We start from the raw sequence: 22,184 nt of genomic DNA on the forward strand, positions 1-22,184 counted from the left end.
AAATGCCCCACCCGGTATATAGGTAATAACTAATTCAGAATTGAACATATTAGAGTACCGTTATGAGTCATTATTATTTATGACTTTAACAGGATTTAAAATTCCTAGCTTTTAACATTACAATGATATTCTTGTATTTCGTAAAAGAGGAAATCGCAGTATTATGTGAAACATACGCGTATTAAACAGCACTACTCTTTCCGAGTATGCTTTCTCTTGTAGTTACATTACGCAATTATTGTCATTAACTGTCGAGAGATGAGTATTTCCCCAAATACAGATGTTTAAACATAACATGTTGTAATATAACAACCCTAGGTTCGACAAAAACAATATATCGTAGTTGTGGCCAAAAACATGTGATCGTCATAAGGAATCCCTACGTTGTGTGTATTTATTTTTTATTGACCGGAAGGCGCTGGCTACTAACTTTGTAGAGGGGATGTATGGTTTAATTATATAAAACAAAAGCAGAGTAAATACACCTAACCTTTATTTACATACAATTCAAATTAAACATGTGACAAATAGAAAGAACAACAAAAACATTAACAACCATTTAACATAAAATGAGAGTGCCAGGCTCACCTAGAGCTCCTGTGGGGAAAGAGCATGGCAGAGAAACCCACGATCGTTGCTCTTACCACCCAAATATAAATACAAAACAACCGCTAACCAAAGGCATAAATTAAGAACCTTTGCTAATGATAAATAAGACCTGTCTCATTTAATGTGTCACTAAATGTCATCTGTTACCTCATATTAGTCATACACACTTCCAAGTAAAACTGAAGAGGTTTGGTGTTAGTTAGCCGGCAGAGCCGGAAGGTACTGGAGTCCCATACGGGAGGCAATCCAGCTATAGTTGAGATTTCGGAAGATCCTTCATAACACTGGAGTCCCATACGGGAGGCAATCGAGCTTAATCCAGATTCGTTCCGCACGGGCGAAAATGTTAGTAAACTCAACAAGGCTCGTATAGACGTATGACATAAAGTGAGCACAAGAAATCAAAGAACAACCTAATCATGATAAAACAAGTTAAATGTGAAACAAAGAAGTTGTTATTGCTATATCTGGGCAGTCACGACAATATACATATTTTAACATGTAATAAATAATGAGCAATCTTTAATAATAATTGTAACAATTTTATCTTAGAAAAATATACGCCCCTGAGCGTAAGACAATGAAGGCTAAACATATACAGAATTATTATCATGAAACATCTATATTTTACGTATAACGTAATCGTGGCAAAAACAAGTTAGATGTGAAACAAAGAAGTCGTTATTGTAATGTCTGGCAATCAGGACAATACATATATTTTTAACATGAAATAAATAATGGGCAAACTTTAAGTATAATTATAACAATTTTACCTTGGAAAAATATATGCCCTTGAGCATAAAGCAATGGAAGCTAAACTTACAAAGAATTATTATCATGAAACATCTATAATCATCACAATCATAAGATTATATAGAACAATTAACAACAAAGTACTTAAAGAATATTACCTGCTAACTAATAACACTTTAAACAATTAACTTTTCACTACTTTGACACACTGCCCGCCGATCGTCTTGCTACCTATCTGCACACTGTTCTCACTTCAACTGCCTATCTTCAACTATTTAGGCTTCCTTCCAGAATTTCCTACCTAAGTGCCTGTTTTTTGTGCTTCCTTCTATCGACCGTTAATATTACTTTTTCATTGTTATACAACACCTATGTAACAGGTGACGTCGAAGTTGATAAGACAAGTACGGTTTTGCACAGACGCCCCTTTGGAAGATAGTGATGAGACGAACATGGCTCAGAAATATCTTTCAACACACAAAAACGGACTTTCCTTTCATTTGAATTAATGTCGCAGAAAGTGTAAACATTTGGAAATGGTTTGTCTGGTATGTACTTTATAAGGTTCAGAATATAACGGGTAGGATTGGTAAATAATGTTCTTCGTAGCATCAGAAACAGTAGCTTCACGTAGGAGTTCTAGATCTCCAACCAATATCGTTTCAAATGAGACATGCTTCTTTGACACACATCGTTCGGTATAGACTCCACACTTCTGGGCATGACTTTGACCAAACCAAATTTCGACAGGAACAATAAGAGGCGGTCAGTAGACGCATCTGTTACCTCAGCACCGGTGACCATAGGAAGAGGTGGCTTAAATGCTGCTACAAGTCCTTTAACTGGCTGACTCGGTCGCCCCTCGCTGGAAATGCCTACTCTGCCTCTGGGTTCGTTAGGAGTACTGAAGTTGTTACTAATGCGGTCCTGGCTGAGACTGCTTTTAAGCTACTGCTGTGGCTGTTGCTGCTGTGGCTGTTGCTGCTGGTGCTGGTGCAGTTGCCGCTCTTACTTTTGCTACTGCTCCTGCTACGGCACCTGCTACTCCTGCTGCTGCTGTTGCTAGACACAAAAAAAAATACAGCAGTATCATGCTATAATATAAACATCCAAACATCCCCATAAAGCTTTCACTGTACAGCGCCTATCCTGGTCACGGCGCCATTCTGTAATATAACAACCCTAGGTTCGACAAAAACAATATATCGTAGTTGTGGCCAAAAACATGTGATCGTCATAAGGAATCCCTACGTTGTGTGTATTTNACTATTTAGGCTTCCTTCCAGAATTTCCTACCTAAGTGCTTGTTTTTTGTGCTTCCTTCTATCGACCGTTAATATTACTTTTTCATTGTTATACAACACCCATGTAGCAGGTGACGTGGAAGTTGATAAGATAAGTACGGTTTTGCACAGAGTCTACTATCTGGTTCCGGATAAGTTGAATGAACTAGCGTTGCAATTGGTACGCAATTAACGTTATTCATAATATAATTACAGCTTCATAAAAAAATTGGCGTAACTAAAACCTAGAAAGCAGTTGGTGGTTTCATTTAGCCCTAGTAAACTCGTCATTTTTTTAAAATTTTTTAGAATATGTAAATAATTCCAATTTGAAATTCAAAATCTTTATTTCTACACTACGATTTCTATCTCTACACTACTCTTATTGGTTCTAAATTAGAATATGCATCAATAGTCTGGAACCCAAATTATGTTAATCAATTAGCAACTTTGGAAGGAGTACAGCGTAGGTTTATAAAATCAGCTGTGTACTTATTGGATGGTATTACTCCAATTAACTAAGCCTTTAAATCGAAATTTTGCCAACTTGGCTGAATTTTTGATATGAGTTAGTTTAAGGTATATTATAACAATAAGTGAGAGTAATTTTTTGTTCAACCCCCGGCCAAGGGTGGAAAAAGATAAAACAAAGGGCTTTTTCAAGATAACTCAAAAAGGGTAAGAGCTAGAAAAAAAAGTTTTTCATGAAAGTTGTAAAGCAGACAATTCTACATAAAAATGGCCTCTTAACTTTTTCTTGTACTATTACAATTAACAGAGTTAGGGAGGCTAGAAGTTAAGGGAAGATTTCAGAAATTTAAAAAAAATCATAACAAACAGAAAAATGATTGAATTTTGTAATTTTTTTTTTCAATCTGCTCTAAAATATGTAACTTTTCTTTTCAGAGAAATAGATATATTTTTTAATTTTTAATAAGAAAGTTATAACAAAAAATCAAATTTTTAATCGTTAATTTTAATGATTTAACAAAATTAAATTTCTGAAATCTTCCCTTAACTTCTAGCCTCCCTAACTCTGTTAATTTTAATAGTACAAGAAAAAGCTAAGAGACCATTTTTATGTAGAATTGTCTGCTTTACAACTTTCATGAAAAACTTTTTTTTCTAGCTCTTACCCTTTTTGAGTTATCTTGAAAAAGCCCTTTGTTTTATCTTTTTCCACCCTTGGCCGGGGGTTGAACAAAAAATTACTCTCACTCATTGTTATAATATACCTTAACCTAACTCATATCAAAAATTCAGCCAAGTTGACAAAATTTCGATTTAAAGGCTTAGTTAATTGGACTAGTATGTACATATCCCCTTCAGGGTTTTCTGCATGATCTATTACTTGAGCGTTTCAATATTCACGTCCTTGCTAAAAGAAGATCTGTTTTTCAAGTAATGTTTTTGTATAAAGTTCTACATAACATTTTGGACTGTCCAGGCGTTATAATATTAATATCAAAGTACCACGACTATCACCTAGAAGTAATAATGTTTTTAGTCTATCACAGCACATAGTAACATCCTAGTAGCATCACCATTGTATCAAATTGTTTCCAAGTACAGCGAGATAGAAAATAATGTCGATCTTTTTTGTCGTTTGGCTAATGATATAAAGAATGCTTTGCTTATGTAGTCATATATGTCTTATGGTTTGTTGCCTTTTTATCTTGTTCTTTATATTTGTGTTATTTGTAAGTTTGTACTATTTTTAGTCGAAATTGGTTGAACTGCTCGGACTACTGGCTTAAAAGTAGTTATATTTGAGAACAGAATACCGTTTTCACGGTGCGGATATAAAAAAAAACACTACATTTTTAAGTCGTTTCCAGACAACATCCTGTTTCGGAATTTGCGAGTACCGTAATATCCATCAGATTGTTTTCTTCTGATAGAAACTCAAACCGTCGGCTACTAAACCAATCAATTAAAACCAGGTGATCATTAATATAAATCAGCTGTCAAATTGATTCGGTTCTAGAGCTCCTCACTCCATTATTACATGATTAGTGACGGATGTGTCGGGAGAGCTTCTATATATATTTTTTTTTCTTTCAAGACTACTGAACATTCGGTTATGGAAAGTGTTTCGTCCATTCTTATATTATAATAGTAATTAATTGTTGGTAAATCAGATTACGTTAGCCTCCAAACGAGCGGATTTACAATTTATTAGGTTAATGGTTCTAGTTCGCGTTTAGTGACGGAACTAGGTCAGGCCTTTAATTCGTATTACGTGATTTAACGAGCGGGAAAATACGACCGAAAGGAATAGTGCGATTTTTAGCGCAGCGATGTACTTTCAAGTAATTTCGTTTCTTCTTTATCGGTCAGTCAAGGAAAGGATTATGGTGAATCGCTTGATACAAGTCTCCGTTGCGTTAATAACTATAAATAGCGGAATTTGTTTTGATGTAACTTTTACTACGTCAGTGTTACAAAAATTATACAGAAATAGGCGTTGTACAAAGCAATAATAGTAGTATATATATACCGGGTGTCTCGAAATTAATGCATCAAAATTTGGTCACATTTTTTTAAGACAAATGTAGGAGACCCGTTTTTTTTTAGTTTTGCAAGTAGCCCAGTCTTTCGGAGTTACAAAAAAATTTGCTCGCATATTTGAATATCTTAAAAATTATTAGTCCTCTAGAAAGCCATTGAATTTAAAAACTTATTTGTCTCATTTTATTTGTGTGGAATTTTATGTGATCGAATAATCTGTCCGTTCTTTTTTAACGCTAATCTAAACGCAGATATTTTTTGCGCTTCCTCTTCATGTAAGACAGAACCTCTATCTTCAACTAGATTTCCCAGGAAAGTGGATAGGTCGCAACAGTCCGTTAGATGAGTAGCCGTCAAGAGCTCCAGACTTGACGCCGATTGATTGCTTTTTATGGGGAATTTTGAAAAATAAAGTGTATTAAACAAGACCCCAGAGCAGGGTTATTAGAAATAAGAGGAGACGGATTGAACAGTGGACTAATAGAAAACAGTAATATTAAATTTTATTTTATTGTGAAAGTCATTTCTGGTATAATAAAAATATATATATACAGGGTGATTCACAACTTATCCAAAAAAAAAATTGGGAATAGATGCAGCATGAGAAATGGAGTCAATATTGTAAAAAAAATTTCGTAAAATCCTTATAGTTTATGAGAAAAAAATTATTGAAGTTATAGCACATTAAACCACTACACAGCTGGACAACTGTAGGTAGTCTCTAGCATCATTCGTCACGTGGCCTCATCGACTCCGAATACTGAATTCGGATTTTGCAATCGTCGTTGCGATATTTACTTGTTATCTGTGGTTTTTATAATACATTTTTAGTAGTTGGTGTCAAAAATGGGTAGTTAGTGTCAAAAATGGTTTGCGTGTACTCGGAGTTGATGGATATCGTTTTAATTTATGGTGAAGCGTTTGTGTTATGGTGAAACAAGACATCATTTGTGTTAGTTCGTAGAAAGTGAGTAAGACGGACCCAAATGTGTGTGGATAAAATTTTGAACAATTGCTGTTGCAGCATCGGGTATGTCAAATGATTTTATTATTTAAAAACACAAATTAATTTTATTAATAATTAATAAAGGCAAATGCATTTGAATTTGCCGATATAAAATAGGTGCGATTAGATTCTATTTACATATTTCTTTCCTTGCGAAAGTTTTTGTCCGTTTATATCACGCCGCCATTACGGTCGCATTGTGCGAGGTCAGGTTTTACAGTGGACCAGTTTCCAGTGCGTGCAGAAGTGTATTTTTAAATCAATTTCGAACTGACCTTTTTAATTGTTTCTTTACAAAATTGTATTTGTAAGGGTTCCCTGTACATCCAGAATTTTTTTTTTGGATAAGTTCTGAATCACCCTGTATATATAGTAATTTGGCTGTCTTATTATGAGCACCCTGTGTGAATGAAATTAATGAAACTGTATGGAAAAATGAATTAAAATGATGAAATAATACCTTAAAACTATTTTCCACTGTTAATACAGGACACTGCATTGAGTGAAATTTTTCGAATTTTGCGCCTGTTTTGTGAACACCCTGTAAAAGCTATAATAATGAAACTTTGTATTTAGGGTTTTGAGGTGTAATCAAATCGAAAATGCTATCCATTCCCTTTTCTTAAAAAATGCCTAATATCAGTGACTATAAAAAGAATTCTTTTTTATAGTCACTGCTAAAATGTTATAAGTGAAACACACTGTAAAAAACAAATAGGTATCTTAAATTATTATAAACACCTGATGTAAAATTTCAAAGAAATTCTCTGTTTTCTTTTATATATAACAATCATCATCACATTGATTTAATTATAAATATGTTAAACTAATTAAAATAAATACCTATAAAAAAATGTGTCCTTAAAAAACTGAAATTATTGTAATACCTTTATAATAAACTAAAAATACGAAAACTAATAATAAAATATATATTTAAAAAAAAATAAATATTAAATGTAAGATTTCAAAGAAATTCTGTTTTCTTTTATACAGGGTGATTCAGAACTTATCCAAAAAATAAATTATGGATGTACAGGGGACCCTTACAAATACAATTTTGTAAAGAAAAAATCAAAAAGGTCAGTTCGAAATTGATTTAAAAATGAATGAACCACAATAAATGGGCTAACCTATTTGTATATTTTAAGTGTTCTTTTTCAAGTGGTCTTATTAAAATTGAAACTGATAACTGATACTATTAATATTATATTCACATAGGTGTTTTTTTAACGAAAATAATTTTCTTCACAAAAAAGTCTTGTTATCTTCTGATAATGTATATTGTTTTCGAGAAAATCGATTTACTTGCGTTGTTGCACTTTGAAAATCATGTGTCGTGGATTTCTTTCAAATGTTACTTATACATTATATTAATTAAAATGAGTTCTTTACTATTAAAACTCTTTAAAGTACCATATTTGAAGCAAACAGGGTGTAACTTTAAGTGGGGGTCAGTTTTTTAGGGGTAATAGTACGTGTTGCCCTGAATACGAATCCGAAATTCTTTTTTTTAAATCAAATAAATAATCGAATTATAATTAGTTTTTTAATTTTAAATATATACTCGTATATATTCATGTATTACAAATACATGAATTGTAGGCAACCTACAGTGCATGTGAAGGGAGATAGTGCGGGTCAACGGTGACGAAGCGAAGGGCGCCAGTTGTTCCGCATTTGGAGACAGTATATCTAACTGTGAATTTGAATGTTTTTCATTGCTGGAAGCCACCAAGAGACTATTTATTTTTGTGTATTTCATTTATCATAATTGATTACTGATTGAGTTTTTTACTAGGTTACTTGCTAAGTATTCTGTGTGGCGAACACAACATAAGTAACTCGCGGCGAATGATGTGGAATTGTGCACGCGCTGGTACACTAGCTTCTCCAGCGACGGAATTTGAAAAAATAAAAGACTATTGATACGTCTTTCTAAAGATCAAAGGAAGCCTCTGTATAAACATGACCCCCATTCAAAGTTACACCCTGTTTAATAAAAATAATAAAAAATGCAAACTTCCTATTCTTTGGTGAAAAAATGAATAGAAATAACCCTTAGTTTCCCTTTGCACTCACATCTCTAGCTCTGTGTATCATTTGTGCCTTGTAAACTATTTTGAGTCATTAAAAGAAAATCCATTTTTGCCAACACACTTTTACCACTTTGTATTTTTTTTAAGCTAAACTGTTTCAGTTTGGCTACATATTTTAGAATCATTTTTAGAAGTTAAGAATTTGAGTACGAAAGCGAACAATATATTATTATTCTATGGAATGGATCCGGCGCTCATAAATGAAGATTGGGAAAAGTTCCAAATATTCTATTACCGTTTGTCGTTCAACTGAATACATTTTCTTCTCACCAAGTCTTGTAAAGATGGCGGTTAAGAGGAAACAGTGCTGCGTTTTTAATTAAACGAAAAAATGCCAACAGGCAGCTGCGCTGTGCTTCCCATACATTTTATCTGACTGTGCGAGCGCAATAAAAATAAAACGTTTTCGATAATCGGCTCTCCCAGAGAGCCGAGGGTACCTGAATCTGCATACAAACACGTCTGCATCTTCAAAGGAAGATAAAGACGTTTTACATTTTGTGTTTGCCTAATTTATATGGGTACAAAACGGTGGAATACGCATACAAACGAAAACCGCACAATGGCCGATACAATCTGATCTCCACTAGCCAGATTTCGTTCGCTGCTGTAATAATTTACAGATCTGTTGGGTGCATCAGAGATTAAAACAACGATTTAAGACTTAAAGAGTTGTTGAAGTTGTGTTTGTGGCAAACGTAACCTATATTTATACAATTTTTTCAAGTTATATCCATTTCTAGATATGTTACGTGAATGAATATCTTGTAAGAAGTTCAGTTAAGTAATTTGTAAGTTTGAGATATAAATCCCCCAACTCCACTGCAAGTCCTTCAACATGTTCCACAGACGTGAAAACCATCTACAGCGTGAATCGGCTTTACACAAATGTGGGTTAATCATTCGCACAAATTGTCCCTGTCACAATTTTAGTATCAATTTCAAGTACCATTGTATACAGATTAGAAAATATTACACATATTTATCTCCGTGTCGTGTACACAGAATTGAATTGTGTAAATTCCTACTAACTCTATTTAAAAAACTTGCCATTCATTGCGACAAAAACTGTAACATACTGGCCTTCCACGTAAATGTAGGTTTAAGCCTTACAAAATTTGAATGAATATTTAAATATAATCCATTTCTCTGTAAGTGGAGGTGTAGATTGTATCTTTTCGCATGTTTATATTTCATAAACCGTAAGGGTAAGGTAGACCGCTGCTGCTGCTACTACTAAGTATATATCACAGTACAGTAACGCTAACACCAGTTTCCTAGATCATTTTTTCTATACGATTAAATAACTAGTCTGCCAACGAGCGGTAGCCCTGAATAACTACCATTATCCATCGCAACATCTTTGTGTTTGTTCGCTCTCTTGTAATTTACTTACGTAATGGCTGTGTGTGTTATTTTTCATCGCGTGCCCCATTTGGTTCCCGTTAAGGAAGTACGGAGCTAAACATATTTATTTATAAACGTCGAATCACTGTATTTTACATGGTGGCAACTGTACTATAATCTGATATAAATTAGCATATAATTCACATTGTAGCACTAACTTGTTTATTGAATTCTAGAAGAAACATTTTGGTTATGACTTTAGCCAGGATTGCACTTCTTCAACGTCATTGTCATTCCTAATTTTGTTTTGTCTATAGCTTGCTTTGGACGTTCTAAGACATAATAATCAGCTTCCAAATGGTACAGGAGACCTTAAGAACGCCTTTAGAAGAAAATCTACAACATTTTCATTAGAAGCTTATTGTTCAACTTATTTCTGTTCACTATATTGCCACTCCTTTGATAGCATGTCAGAATGGACATCCACATCCATTCAGAAAAGAATGAGAAATTTTACTTGAATCTATTAACTACAAAGACAATCTTTTGGATAGTATCAAAACCTTCTCAGAAAGTATCTTCCTTTCCTGCATTTGTCTTGAAGACGAAATTTACATATTTTGCCAAGGCTTAGGCCATTTTTACTGTATAATTTAGTTAAAAATCAACCAGTTATTTACTTCGACAGACAGAATTTAAGACAATCAGCTCATACTAAATTAAATCCCAGCTGATGTGGAGTTGTTTGGATGAGTTAGTAAGTCTAGAAAGTCAAAACGATGTAACCCTAATTCTTGCATTTGTTTTGCAGAAGGTCACAATGATGACCTCGGCATAGGTAAGCGGAGAAGTTCTTGAAAGGACTTTAGAAGCAGTTGGCAGAACATTTGAACCAATGTGAACAATAAAGGTAACAACATTATGCAGAATTTCAGAGTATATTGGTATGGCAGAGGGCAACCTGTGAAGGAGGATTTGTCACGAGTAAGAGTGGGCTGCAGTCGACGTATTGTGCGAATATGAAGAACTAGCACTATTTACAGCCCGGAAGAGAAAAACCAGAAACTATTTATTCGAAGAATCCACTACCAAGGCTGTGGAACCTAATCAGATGGTTAAGCAGTAAAGAACTCTTAGATCATGGCAACCCAATAGACCTATGGTTCTGGGTGAATCAACATTTACAGTTAGCAATCTTCATTTTCAATAATCTCTACATATTTATTGAAGAAATTTAAGAACTTTTCAAGAAAGAAGACAGAAGAAGTGTTAATTAATATGCTACAAAAATTGTATATAAAAGTTTGCTTGTAACGTTTTTTTGTTTAATATTTTTGACCGTTCTAGAGGTATTGATGGATGCTGGGAGTTAATATGGCCACCGTGTACAAAGAGCGCATCATTAATATTAACAGCTGGTTTATGTTAATGCAATCAGTCGGTGCTGATATGCTCATTAATAGCACTTCACAGTGCTCCTGTCGTCAAGTAATAATCTTCAGTCTATTAATCAATGTTTCAAGTCCATCTTTGAATGCTCATTTCCTGATATAAGATATGTAGATATAATTTAGAATAGCTAGGAAATTGATGAGCTTAGTTTTAGACATATCTCTAACCGTAGAAAGATTATTATTATCATACGTTTTTATTGCCATCGGCAAATTTTAATTAATTATATATATTTCTATTGGATTTTGATTGGATTCCGTTTGTTCTTTTAAAAAAATATTCAGTCTACATAAATATAACGGAAAGTCATTAACAAGAACTTATTACAAAAGTGTTTACAGAAATTGTTGTGTTTAATTTTTTTGGTAGTCAAGTTTTATAACACCACGTTTTGTCTACCTATCCATAAACTGGTGCAACTTTTAACCAACTTCGTACCAATGCGATTAGTTATCTTTAAAAGGTTCAAACAATTGGGAGTCTGTTGGTGCTGAGTTTGGATAGTACGATGGATACTGCAGCATCTCAAATATCACAGAGTGTATTTTGTCTAGTGTATCAGTATGGGAGATATGGTTGTGGGATAATTTTTTTTTATTGAATCTCAAACGCTTCAATCATATCAGAATTTTCAGCTTGTACATTAACATGTCATTGTGCAGAGTACTAATCGTAATTTCACTTCTTTCTTGAAAGTTTGGAATAGAAAAGGCATCCCTATACCATGGTATAGGACCACTAACGTATATGACCATATTATTCTTAGTTTCTGGTTAATAATACATACCCTAAGGGCCGGAGTACAGATTGAATGAACATAATCGGTATTGGAAGTAGTTTTTTATACAAATAGATTGTTAGAAAACAAGAGACTATGTGAAAAATTAAACTAACTAACAATTTAACAGTTTGTAATTTTAATAGGTTATTCATTTAATAATTTAGATTTGTTAGTATTTGAACAGAGAGAATGCTCCTTTGACTTATTTTTTAAAACTCAGATCTGAATTATTGTTTTTATAACATTATCATTATTTCTGTTGAATGATAGTCTGTATCGTCGGCACACATATGACAATTATAATATTCTAGTTCAATACAAAGATTCTTGTTATAAATACAGGACAACAATGGTCCTAATTTTGAGCCCTGAGGTAGTCCTTCAACGTTAAGAATATGTTCATCTGAAAGTTCATTTTCTGTTTTGACCTTTAGAATACGATTTTCTGTAAAGTAACTGTCACTTTAGACCACTTGATTTGCCGAAAATCAAATTGGAGAGTATTACCTGTATTGTTTACTTGCGTGTTATTTTTACACATATCTCATTTATGTCCATAACACTGTTTTAACTTCGAAAAGAAAAAAATCTAGTGGTCTTAAATCAGGAAATCTAGGTGGGCGATTCATATTTTTAAACTAAATGTCTGGTTACATGAGAAAGGGAATCATGTTAAAATACCTGGTAGCTAGTTGCTCCAAGGTGCCATGTGCAGATATTCCGCAAAATCGGCAATTCGTCGCGTGATAAAAGTCGCAAATCGAATCCAGTTCCCGGCGTAATGAGTCCAGATTAGGTTTTATTGACTGGTAATGAGAAAATAATGGGTGCCGTCTCGACGAAAATCCTTGTGATTTAGCACGGTTTCGCATGGATTTTGCATTTCCTGCCCCTACGGCCGGTTCTCGTGCGGGCCGACATTAATTTTTGGCCCAGGCAGCTGACTCCGGCTTTATGTTTCCTGTGGTGGTTTCATTAGTGCTGTCTAATGAAATCGTTTCGCTTGATATAGTAATGCTCGGCTCGGTTAATGCGAATGGATGTTAATTCTGTATTTAAGAGTATTAAATTAGTTAGGTTCGGATTAAGGTAGCCGGCTGTGTAACTTGAAGAAGTGCATTTGTTTTTGCTGCAGTTTTTATTGAAATTACAGAATGTAAATTATGTTTAGACAGCCACTCGTATTATAATTTGCTAAAATATTGCTTTTACTGGTGCTGAAACCTTTTTAACCCTCTTAGTTCCTACGCTACTTTGGTATAGAAAATTAAACTAATTTAAATTCGAACAATTTTCGATCAAGTCACGCTACGTAAAGTCCAGAAGAGTATTATTCTTCAAGGGTGAGTGACTCCTTCAGGTAAAAGAAAACAAACAGGAGACAAGGACCAACAATGTATAACATTAATTATAAAGTTAAAAAGAATAAAGTTCAGTTATTTTCTGGACAGACCTCGTACATTTAATATTATAGTAATGGCAGGCAATTTCAAATAACCATTACTTCCATTACTTTGCCGAAATATCTGGATTGATTGTTTTAAAATATGTGGGTCTTCTTATACTGAGTCATTCTTTCGAGAATACTTTTTGGACTACTGTGCTCCCTTTACTGACACTGAGACATAATTTCACAAAACCAATATTTTCTTGCTGAACATTTCAAAAGATTGCTGCCTGACTTATTGAATGAAATTTATAAAAAACATTGCATACCTTTGTTGTAACGTCGCTTCAGACAAAGACCTACGAAATTCCACCGCGACAAATTAATTAACTTATTTTTTGCATTTAAACTACATTTACTTAATCGTTCTCGAGTAGAAGAAATGCGGCAACAGTGTTACATCTTTATTTTTTAATCTACATTTATTTATTAGTAGCAGCGGTTTTTTTAAGTTTTATACAGCCAAATTCGTTTTATTTTCCCTATTTCAACGCTTTATTTACTTGGATAATATGTCTCATAACTCGTAAACAATTCACTTTTCGACAAAAATAAAAGAATGTTTTTTCATCTGGAATATTTCAGATCGTTAGAAAATGTATTCATATTACCAATTAGTTCAGTGGCGTAGAAGTTTTACTCTAAATAAGGAAACAACGTCCTTGTTTCTCCGCCACTGGTTTTTGAATTTGGACTGTCTGCATACAGAACTAGGAGAAATATTCGAAAAAAAATGTGTACCAAATTTGGATAAATTTGATGAAGCAGTTTTCCAGATATTTAAAAAAATCATTTTATTTTTGATAATTTCAACGCCCTGTATCTCATAAACGGTGGCTTTCTGCGCATATGTTCATAGACCAGTGATGTTAATTTTTGTTGTTTAGTACTTTCCCGAAGTTTGTCTATTAAAATCTGGACCACCCTGTATACAGGGTGTCCCGTTCATGTTTCAAAAAAACTATGCAACTTCCTCATAGAAAAATAATAGTTAATAGTTCATGTAAAGTTTTTTTCTTAGACGCCCCGTTTTAGAGATACAGTGTGTTGAAGTTGTTACTTTCCAAATGATTTTCCTTAATTATCTTTAAATCGGCTAAAGATAAAAATGTTAAAATTTGTACACGAGTAAACATCAACTGTGCGTTAAGAATAACGTGCAAAGAGTTTCTTTCTGAAAAGCAGCGTTGCCGATACAGGTAATTGGAGGGGTACAATCGAAAAAAAAATGTGTTAAAAATCAAAATTTATTACATTTCTAAACGGTTCTGTAAACTCTAAAGCATACTACAAAAAAAAAGGTATACCTATACTTGTCGAAATTCGGTAGCATTTTCGAGGAAAATGAAGTTACATTTTTTTGCTTGCAAAAAAGTTACTACATATTCAGTACATCACGTTGCCTGCAGAGGGCGCCTCGTACTCGATACCCAAAAATCATTATTATATTATTTTTCCCGTCATTAAAAAATCTCACTGTTGAAAATTTGAAACATTTCTAACTAAAATTATAGAAATTATTTAGGAAAAACCATTTTTTATTTTTCACTTTGACACCCTGTATCTTTTTTATTATGCGACTTGGGATATAGGTATGTTAGGTTAAATCGACTTATTTTCATCCAAGGAATCTCTGGTATCATTTGTGCCCCTCCATTTAAATACACCCAGTATACAAATTATTATAATTTTTTACCTTTAGCAGCAAACTTTTTTAGGGACGCCTATGAAAGTCATTAAATTTTATTGCCAAGCGTTTTTTACATGTTCAACTGACTTCGGAGAGGCTATATCTCCTGTAACAATTTACTGCGGCAGGGGCGTGCCTTGAAATTTTCTGCCAATTTATTTCGGGTGTCGAATTCAGTTAATTCCAAGAAAGTGACGCAGAGATCTTCTTGGACTTCTATCTCAACAAATATCGTACGGACTGTACTAACAACTGTCGCTAATTTTGCATATCCTTTTTACATTCAACATGCTTAGGTATGTGCATTTCAGAAGTACGGTAAAAAGTTGCGGGAAAGACCCATTGAAACTGAACAGTAAACACGTCCCCGTAGTTAATTCAGTTCTGAAGTTCTTGCCTCCGGGCCGATGGCGTGCCTCGAACACGGACTTATCTCGATGTATTTATTACGTCCCATACGCTACAAATACATTATAATGTTCGCCGGAGTGGGACTACGTTCATTCGTCATGATGTCCGCTTTATTTCATCCTGCTGGTTCGATTTTATTTCTTATAAATCACCCGGGACGCAATAAATAACCGGGCCGGACTGCTTTGCTTCGCCATTTCAATTAATCGCCCAAGTATGCGCAGGCAAGTGATTTTTTTCTGGTCGGTTTGGTTTGTTTGTACGTGGAAACGAAGATGTATCCACCTGCAGCAGTCGACCACGCTCGGGGTAGTACTGAAACGTGAAAGTCGGGACCAAAATGCATATAAAGACCTGTATTTAATGACAATCATATATTTTTCCAATAAGAGCTAGAATGTGGGACTATGCAAGACGGGTGTGAATACAGCAATGGTTTTACAGCTTGTTAAAATTTTCAACATTTATAGATTCGAAAATCGGATTAATATACGGGGTATAGATTTCCAGTTCTCATACCTAAAGGTGGATGCTTACGTGAATATTGTAAATTTATACAGGGTGATTCAGAACTTATCCAAAAAAAAAATTCTGGATGTACAGGGGACCCTTACAAATACAATTTTGTAAAGAAAAAATCAAAAAGGGCAGTTTGAAAATGATTTAAAAATACACTTCTGCACGGCACTGGAAATTGGTCCACTGTAAAACCTGACCTCGCACAATGCGACCGGCATGGCGGTGTGATAAAAACGGACAAAAACTTTCGCAAGGAAAGAAATATGTAAATAGAATTTTATCGCACCTATTTTATATCGGCAAATTCAACTGCTATTAATTAATACAATTAATTTGTGTTTTTAAATAATAAAATCATTTGACATACCCGATGTTGTAACAATTGTTCAAAATTTTATCCACCAACGTGTAAACACATTTGGGTCCGTCTTACTCAGTTTCTACGAACTAACACAAATGTTGTCTTGCTTCACCATATCACAAATGCTTCACCATAAATTAAAACGATATCCATGAACTCCGCTATACACGCAAACCATTTTTGACACTAAACTACCCATTCTTGACACTAACTACTAAAAAAACTATTGAACAGATAACAGATAAATACTATTGCAACGACGATTGCAAAATCCGATTTCAGTATTCGGAGTCGCTGAGGCCACGTGGCTCTCCACGCGCATTGCGAATGACGCTAGAGACTACAGTTGTCCAGCTAGGTAGTCGTTGAATGTACTAGAACTTCAATAATTTTTTTCTCGGAAACTATAAGGATTTTACAAAAATTTTTTTACGATATTGACTCCATTTCTCATGCCGCTTCTATTCCCAATTTTTTTTTGGATAAGTTCTGAATCACCCTGTATATTATTTCATGATGTCTGAAATTGGCTTTCGGTGAAATCGGCCGAATTTTGGATATGTTGTTCCTTTTGGTGTCCAGATCAAAAATCTCCATGGGCACGAAGCTCGAAAATCTCACCTGCGAGCAGTACTCAGCTTGGAAGGTTAGAGACCGGTAATCCCCGATTTTTGCTGATTCTGCCTCTATCCTTGCATTTTCGGGATATATATAACAGGGTTCGTAGCGGCCGGGAAAACCGGGAATACCGGGAAAAGTCAGGGAATTTGTTATTCTTCATAAAAAAAAACGGAATAATCAGGGAATTTTAAAAATTCATGAAAGTCAGGGAATTTGATGTTTGCAACTGGAAATTTTGTGAAAATTATTTGTTGATGTCTGTTAAATTTGTATCCGTGAATCGCTTAAATTATCTCTTCTAACAAAGTCCTGTATGTTCTTTTATGTGCTCGGCCCGCATTAAGGGTGGCAGCCACCCTTAAGCATAAAAAAGGCTCTTATGTATAAAAAAAAGGTTTTCAGTTTTCACGAAATTTGAATAGTTCCAAATATTTCGAATTTTCACAACCAAGAACGGCGGTGACAACATTTTTAACATTAAGGCGATGTTTCGCATTGTATTAGCTATGTCCTGTACAAATTTAGCTTCGTGCAACTCTCTCGGGTTCAAAAATACAATACCTTTGTACGTTTTCGGCCACGAAATTTGAATAATTTCAAATTTTTCGAATTTTCATCACCAAGAACGGCGGTTACAACATTAGGTCTGTTCCAACAAGAGTCAGGAATTGGTTCCAAACCGTGACAAATATGCATCCAACTAATTCTTGCGATATATTCACTGAAGACACATTTAGAATTTAGCTGGCCAAACATTTCGAACGGTTGGGAACCAATCCCTGACTCTTGTTGAAACAGACCTATTTTTAACAATAAGGCGATGTTTCGCATTGTATTAGCTATGTCCTGTACAAATTTAGTTTCGTGCAGCTCTCTCGATTTTAAAAATACAATACCTATGTATGTTTTCAGCCACGAAATTTGAATAATTCCAAATATTTCGAATTTTCACCACCAGAACAGCGCTGACAACATATTTAACATTAAGGCGATATTTCGCATTGTATTAGCTATGACCTGTACAAATTTAGTTTTGTGCAACTCTCTCGGTTTCAAAAATACAATACCTATGTACGTTTTCAGCCACGAATTTTGAATAATTCCAAATATTTCGAATTTTCGGCGAGACAACATTTTTAACATTAAGGCGATGTTTCGCATTGTATTAGGTAGCTATTTCCTGTACAATTTTAGTTTCGTGCAACTCTCTCGGTTTCAAAAATACAATACATATGTACGTTTTTAGCCACGAAATTTGAATAATTTCAAATATTTTATTTTATCGTGAAGTAAAGGCTTTATATTTTACTTAATACGATCGACTTTTGTTCTGAATGGATTAATCATTTCGTAATACAGGAGTGCTCTGGTTTTAACTCGCCCACACTTAGATTACGTACCTAATCTACCCTATTAAAATTATTATTTTTTTAAATTAGTAGGTATTGGTGCGTAGATGCTGAAATGTTTACGATAAGGTTGAAGCTATTTTCACTTGCAGCCGATGTCGGATAGAATTTCTCATTTAAACACGGTTCTACGGCGTATGCCGAACAAAAATAGCAACTGGGAGGTTTGAGGGTTATCGATCAGATCCCAATTCATAAAACTTGGCCTAATTAATTAAAATTGGCTTCTCCCTGCTGAATTTCGGATAAGTAGTTTGTTAGTTAATAGCATCGATGTGAGTTTCATTTAAGTGTTTAATTAATTTCGTAATACATCACAGTTTTATAACTAAGCAAGTAAAATCGTTTTTTTAATTAAACATTTTTTTATTATTAACTCTTGTACTTTAACTTTGCTTTAAATATATTAAGGCGAAATTGAATTTTATATATAATTCAGTGTCTGTTAATATTCATATGTTTGAATGTATTAAGAGCAAATTTAAAAATGCAGAAATAAGTTATCTAAGTTATCGTAGCTGAATTCACATTTGCGATGGAATAATCATTAAAACAAAAATAGGAGACAATTAATCCAAAGCTTTGCAGTATAGTTTATTAGGAATTTCGATGTGTGAGGTTTGTATCTTTTTTTAAATAAAATAGCAAATCATTTGCATCGTCTGGCATTTTAATTTTATTAAACAATTCCAATGGTAAACAACGTGTTCTGCAGATGCTATTGTGCATTGAAACTTTTCCGTTTGAGCCAAATTACATATTAATTGTCTTCTGTAATGGCTTGTATTCAAAGTTTAATTAACCATAGCCGAGCGTTTGCTTAAAGTTTAAAAATAGTTTTCGCCTGGTGGCTTCCTAAATTTGCATGCTGTAAATAGAGGTTTATCTAAAGTATTTGTAACAATTGAAAGTATGATTTATGTGCTTCTTTCTTTGGGTTTAAGAGGAATCATCATCATTAAACGTGTACTTAGTTCTTTTAATGATCGGTACGAGATGTGAGTACAAAAACTAAGCATCGTTGTATCGCAGTAAGTCTTTGTCTCCTTATATGCTTCTTTACATTATATTCTGAATTGATATCTGGCTTTGCACAATACATCTGCAGTAAAGTGTAAAAAAACAGCGCAAACATTAGTAGAGAAGTATGAATTGAAACTTTTAGAAGTATAGATACATACAGTTTTACATTACTCTCAGAAACTTCGCTTTGCGTGCTTAGTCTAATCGACAATGATCTTAAAACATAAATCATAAACAAAAATCAATAAAAAAGTGTTATTGGCCAAATTAACAAGATTGCCATCTATTTAAATGTGGAGGTATAAAAAGCGTGATATATTTAATGGCAAAATTCAAGTTTATGGGTACTAAACAGGACTATCAAAAATGCCTCCCCTTGTACACAACCTCGTCCGTCCAAAGAATATTTTATGTAAACTGAGGACGAATGCTATTTTCAAGGAGAAGCCTATATTTTGCTGTCCAGTATGTAATTATTGTCACAATATTCTTGAGAAGTAAAACTTGCCATTGTTACAATTTTGCATCGCAATCTTATTTAACACGTTGCAGGCAAGTTATTGAACTAAACTAACTACGAAACAAATTAGATGATAAAGTACAGATATTTGATGATTTCCTCAATTTATTATCTGTCTACTATAGAATAGTTCTTCACAGGCGTAACATTGAAATTTTGTATATAAAAAATAAAATTAACAAGCTCGGACTGCCTTGAAATTTTACATGATAAGTTAACCACCTCTAAAACTATTGCGGGATTCTGGTAAATAACCCTGTATATCACAGTTGTAAAGTATCTCCATGGATTTAAGAATAAGACCTTACGTCGACCCGAGTTCAGCTACCGCCCATCATATAATCCAACTGCTAAGATATTTGGAATAATTTCTATTCGGAAAACAATTTGCAACTAAAAGATAATAAATAGATGAGGTTCTTGAAAAACTCGATATTTTATGTGAGCCAAGAACGTTGATTTGATTATTCAAATTGTTAGCACCCGTGAAGTGATAAATCAAGTGAACCCGGAGTGGGAGTGCAGAAATAAAACTCGAGGAGGGCACATATCATCGTATGGTAAAGAGAATAGAGAAAATATATTTATAATTCCTATCGACTATTTGGTAAAATGAAAACAATTGAAGAAAGAAAATCGCATGGAAAATTGTGGACAGCAGTCAGGATTTACCAAGGACACAACAGTCACTACAAAGGTAAACGTGGCCAATAAGAGGAGCCTCAACCCAGGAAGGAAAATATTCGAAAAGTCAGAAATACCATTCCAATGTCGCAGAAAGAAGAAACTACCAACGCTTGGGATGATTGATGAATATTGAAGGTAAAAATTCATTTCTTGAATTTCCACCTAAACTACTTTTTTGAAAGATTAAGTGATTATGATGAGGACCAAGGTGGACGCCTTCATCAGGACCTGAAAGAAAATGAAGTGAATGAAGGTACCACGGCAGACGGAATGCTGATATGATGATAGACTACTGCTGGTTACTGAAAAGAAAAACTGAAGACATTAGTTCGAAAAAAGTCCGAAATCCACTGCCCCCAGGTCGTTCTAGGGCAAAAGAGTAATAAGAGAAACGTAAGAAATAGTTTGACGTTTGAAGTTTCCCATTCAAGATTACAATTTTTGAATGATCAAACTTGAGCTTCAATCATTTCTTTTGTCAAAATACTAAATAATAAATAATAGGAGGAATCAGGAAGCATAACCAATGTCAGAATTATGAGCAAATTTCGACAGAAGTTCTAACGATTTTTCGAATTTTTTCGGCTATATCAAATACAATTACAGAGAACCAGGAAGACTAACTACTGTTCTGCACATTAAAATACGTGAACTTTATCCGGTCCAAATATTTTTTTTTTTTCAGAACATTGTCGATGCTGATTTATCGACCTTTCCACGATTTTTCAGGATGTTCCGCCATTTTTAACAATTTATTCAAATCCTGTTGCTGCTTCAATAAAACTAACGATGGAATCAGATAAAAAAAATACTTCAATATACATATAGGCAACCTAGTGGGGTCTCCAGGTCAGCCCACTTTTTTTTATTTTGCGTATATGTGTTATTTATCATAATTATTGAACAGTAATTGTAATGTATGGAATAAGAATGTTTTGTGTACTGAGAGATCTAGAATGATTGATGGCGCCACTACTGTGGCGTGTGTGCTGCTCTCCTATTATTTTCACTCTTCGTAGTTGGCAACACTGACAGTGATTTACGTCGTTCAGTGGCGGGTTAAGCGCAGTGGCAAAATTAATTTTTAATCACAAAAATACGACACAAAAAGCAGAATTTTGGCATTAAAATGAAAGATACTATAGACCAGGCAAGTTAGACAATAAATCAGAAATTTTTTTCTGATGAACCAATCGAGTTGCGGTTTTCGGCATTATCTTCGGAAAAATATCAGGAAAAAAAGTCTATCTATTACACTTTGGGGCTAGATCAAAACTTCATTGCGTGTGGATAAACTGCATCTTGGAGCGCATCAATTTTTCCGAATTTTCTAAAAATAGTAAAAATTAACTAAAAGTTGTAGAAATTTGGGTGCACGGGTTTTCGGGGTCGGAGATTCCGAATCTGACCCTGAAAAATAAGCCCGACGGCCCTGTGGCCCCCCAGGGGGGCAAGGCGGGGCCTTCTGTAAAACATCGAATAGTTGAGTAATTGCCTTCTAAATTTCCACTCGGGGGTTTTTGGGGTCGGGGATTTCAATTCTGCCCCTGGGGCTTCCGTATTCTGGGTGGTTTTGGTCTAACTTGCCTGGAGTATTATTATTATTAACTACAAAACTAACATCAACAATCGACTTCGTCATCATGAAACTGATTTAA

At 34.2% G+C, this 22,184-nt stretch overlaps 2 protein-coding genes across 2 annotated transcripts in view; one reads left to right on the plus strand and one right to left on the minus strand.

Moving 5' to 3' along the window:
• The window catches only part of LOC108914226 (mannosyl-oligosaccharide alpha-1,2-mannosidase IA-like), an 87,671-nt gene extending 85,459 nt beyond the window's left edge, over positions 1–2,212 (plus strand). The window contains exon 3 of the mRNA XM_018719989.1: positions 2,067–2,212. Coding sequence (XP_018575505.1) covers positions 2,067–2,212 — 146 coding nt within the window. The remainder of the gene's footprint in view (positions 1–2,066) is intronic.
• Positions 2,213–2,237: 25 nt separating this feature from the next.
• LOC108914227 overlaps positions 2,238–22,184 on the minus strand; it is a 30,297-nt gene continuing 10,350 nt past the window's right edge. The window contains exon 3 of the mRNA XM_018719990.2: positions 2,238–2,424. Within this exon, the coding sequence (XP_018575506.1) occupies positions 2,238–2,424 (187 nt within the window). The remainder of the gene's footprint in view (positions 2,425–22,184) is intronic.

This window comes from Anoplophora glabripennis, unplaced genomic scaffold, assembly GCF_000390285.2.
Source record: "Anoplophora glabripennis isolate ALB-LARVAE unplaced genomic scaffold, Agla_2.0 scaffold709, whole genome shotgun sequence".
NCBI classification, from domain to species: domain Eukaryota; kingdom Metazoa; phylum Arthropoda; class Insecta; order Coleoptera; family Cerambycidae; genus Anoplophora; species Anoplophora glabripennis.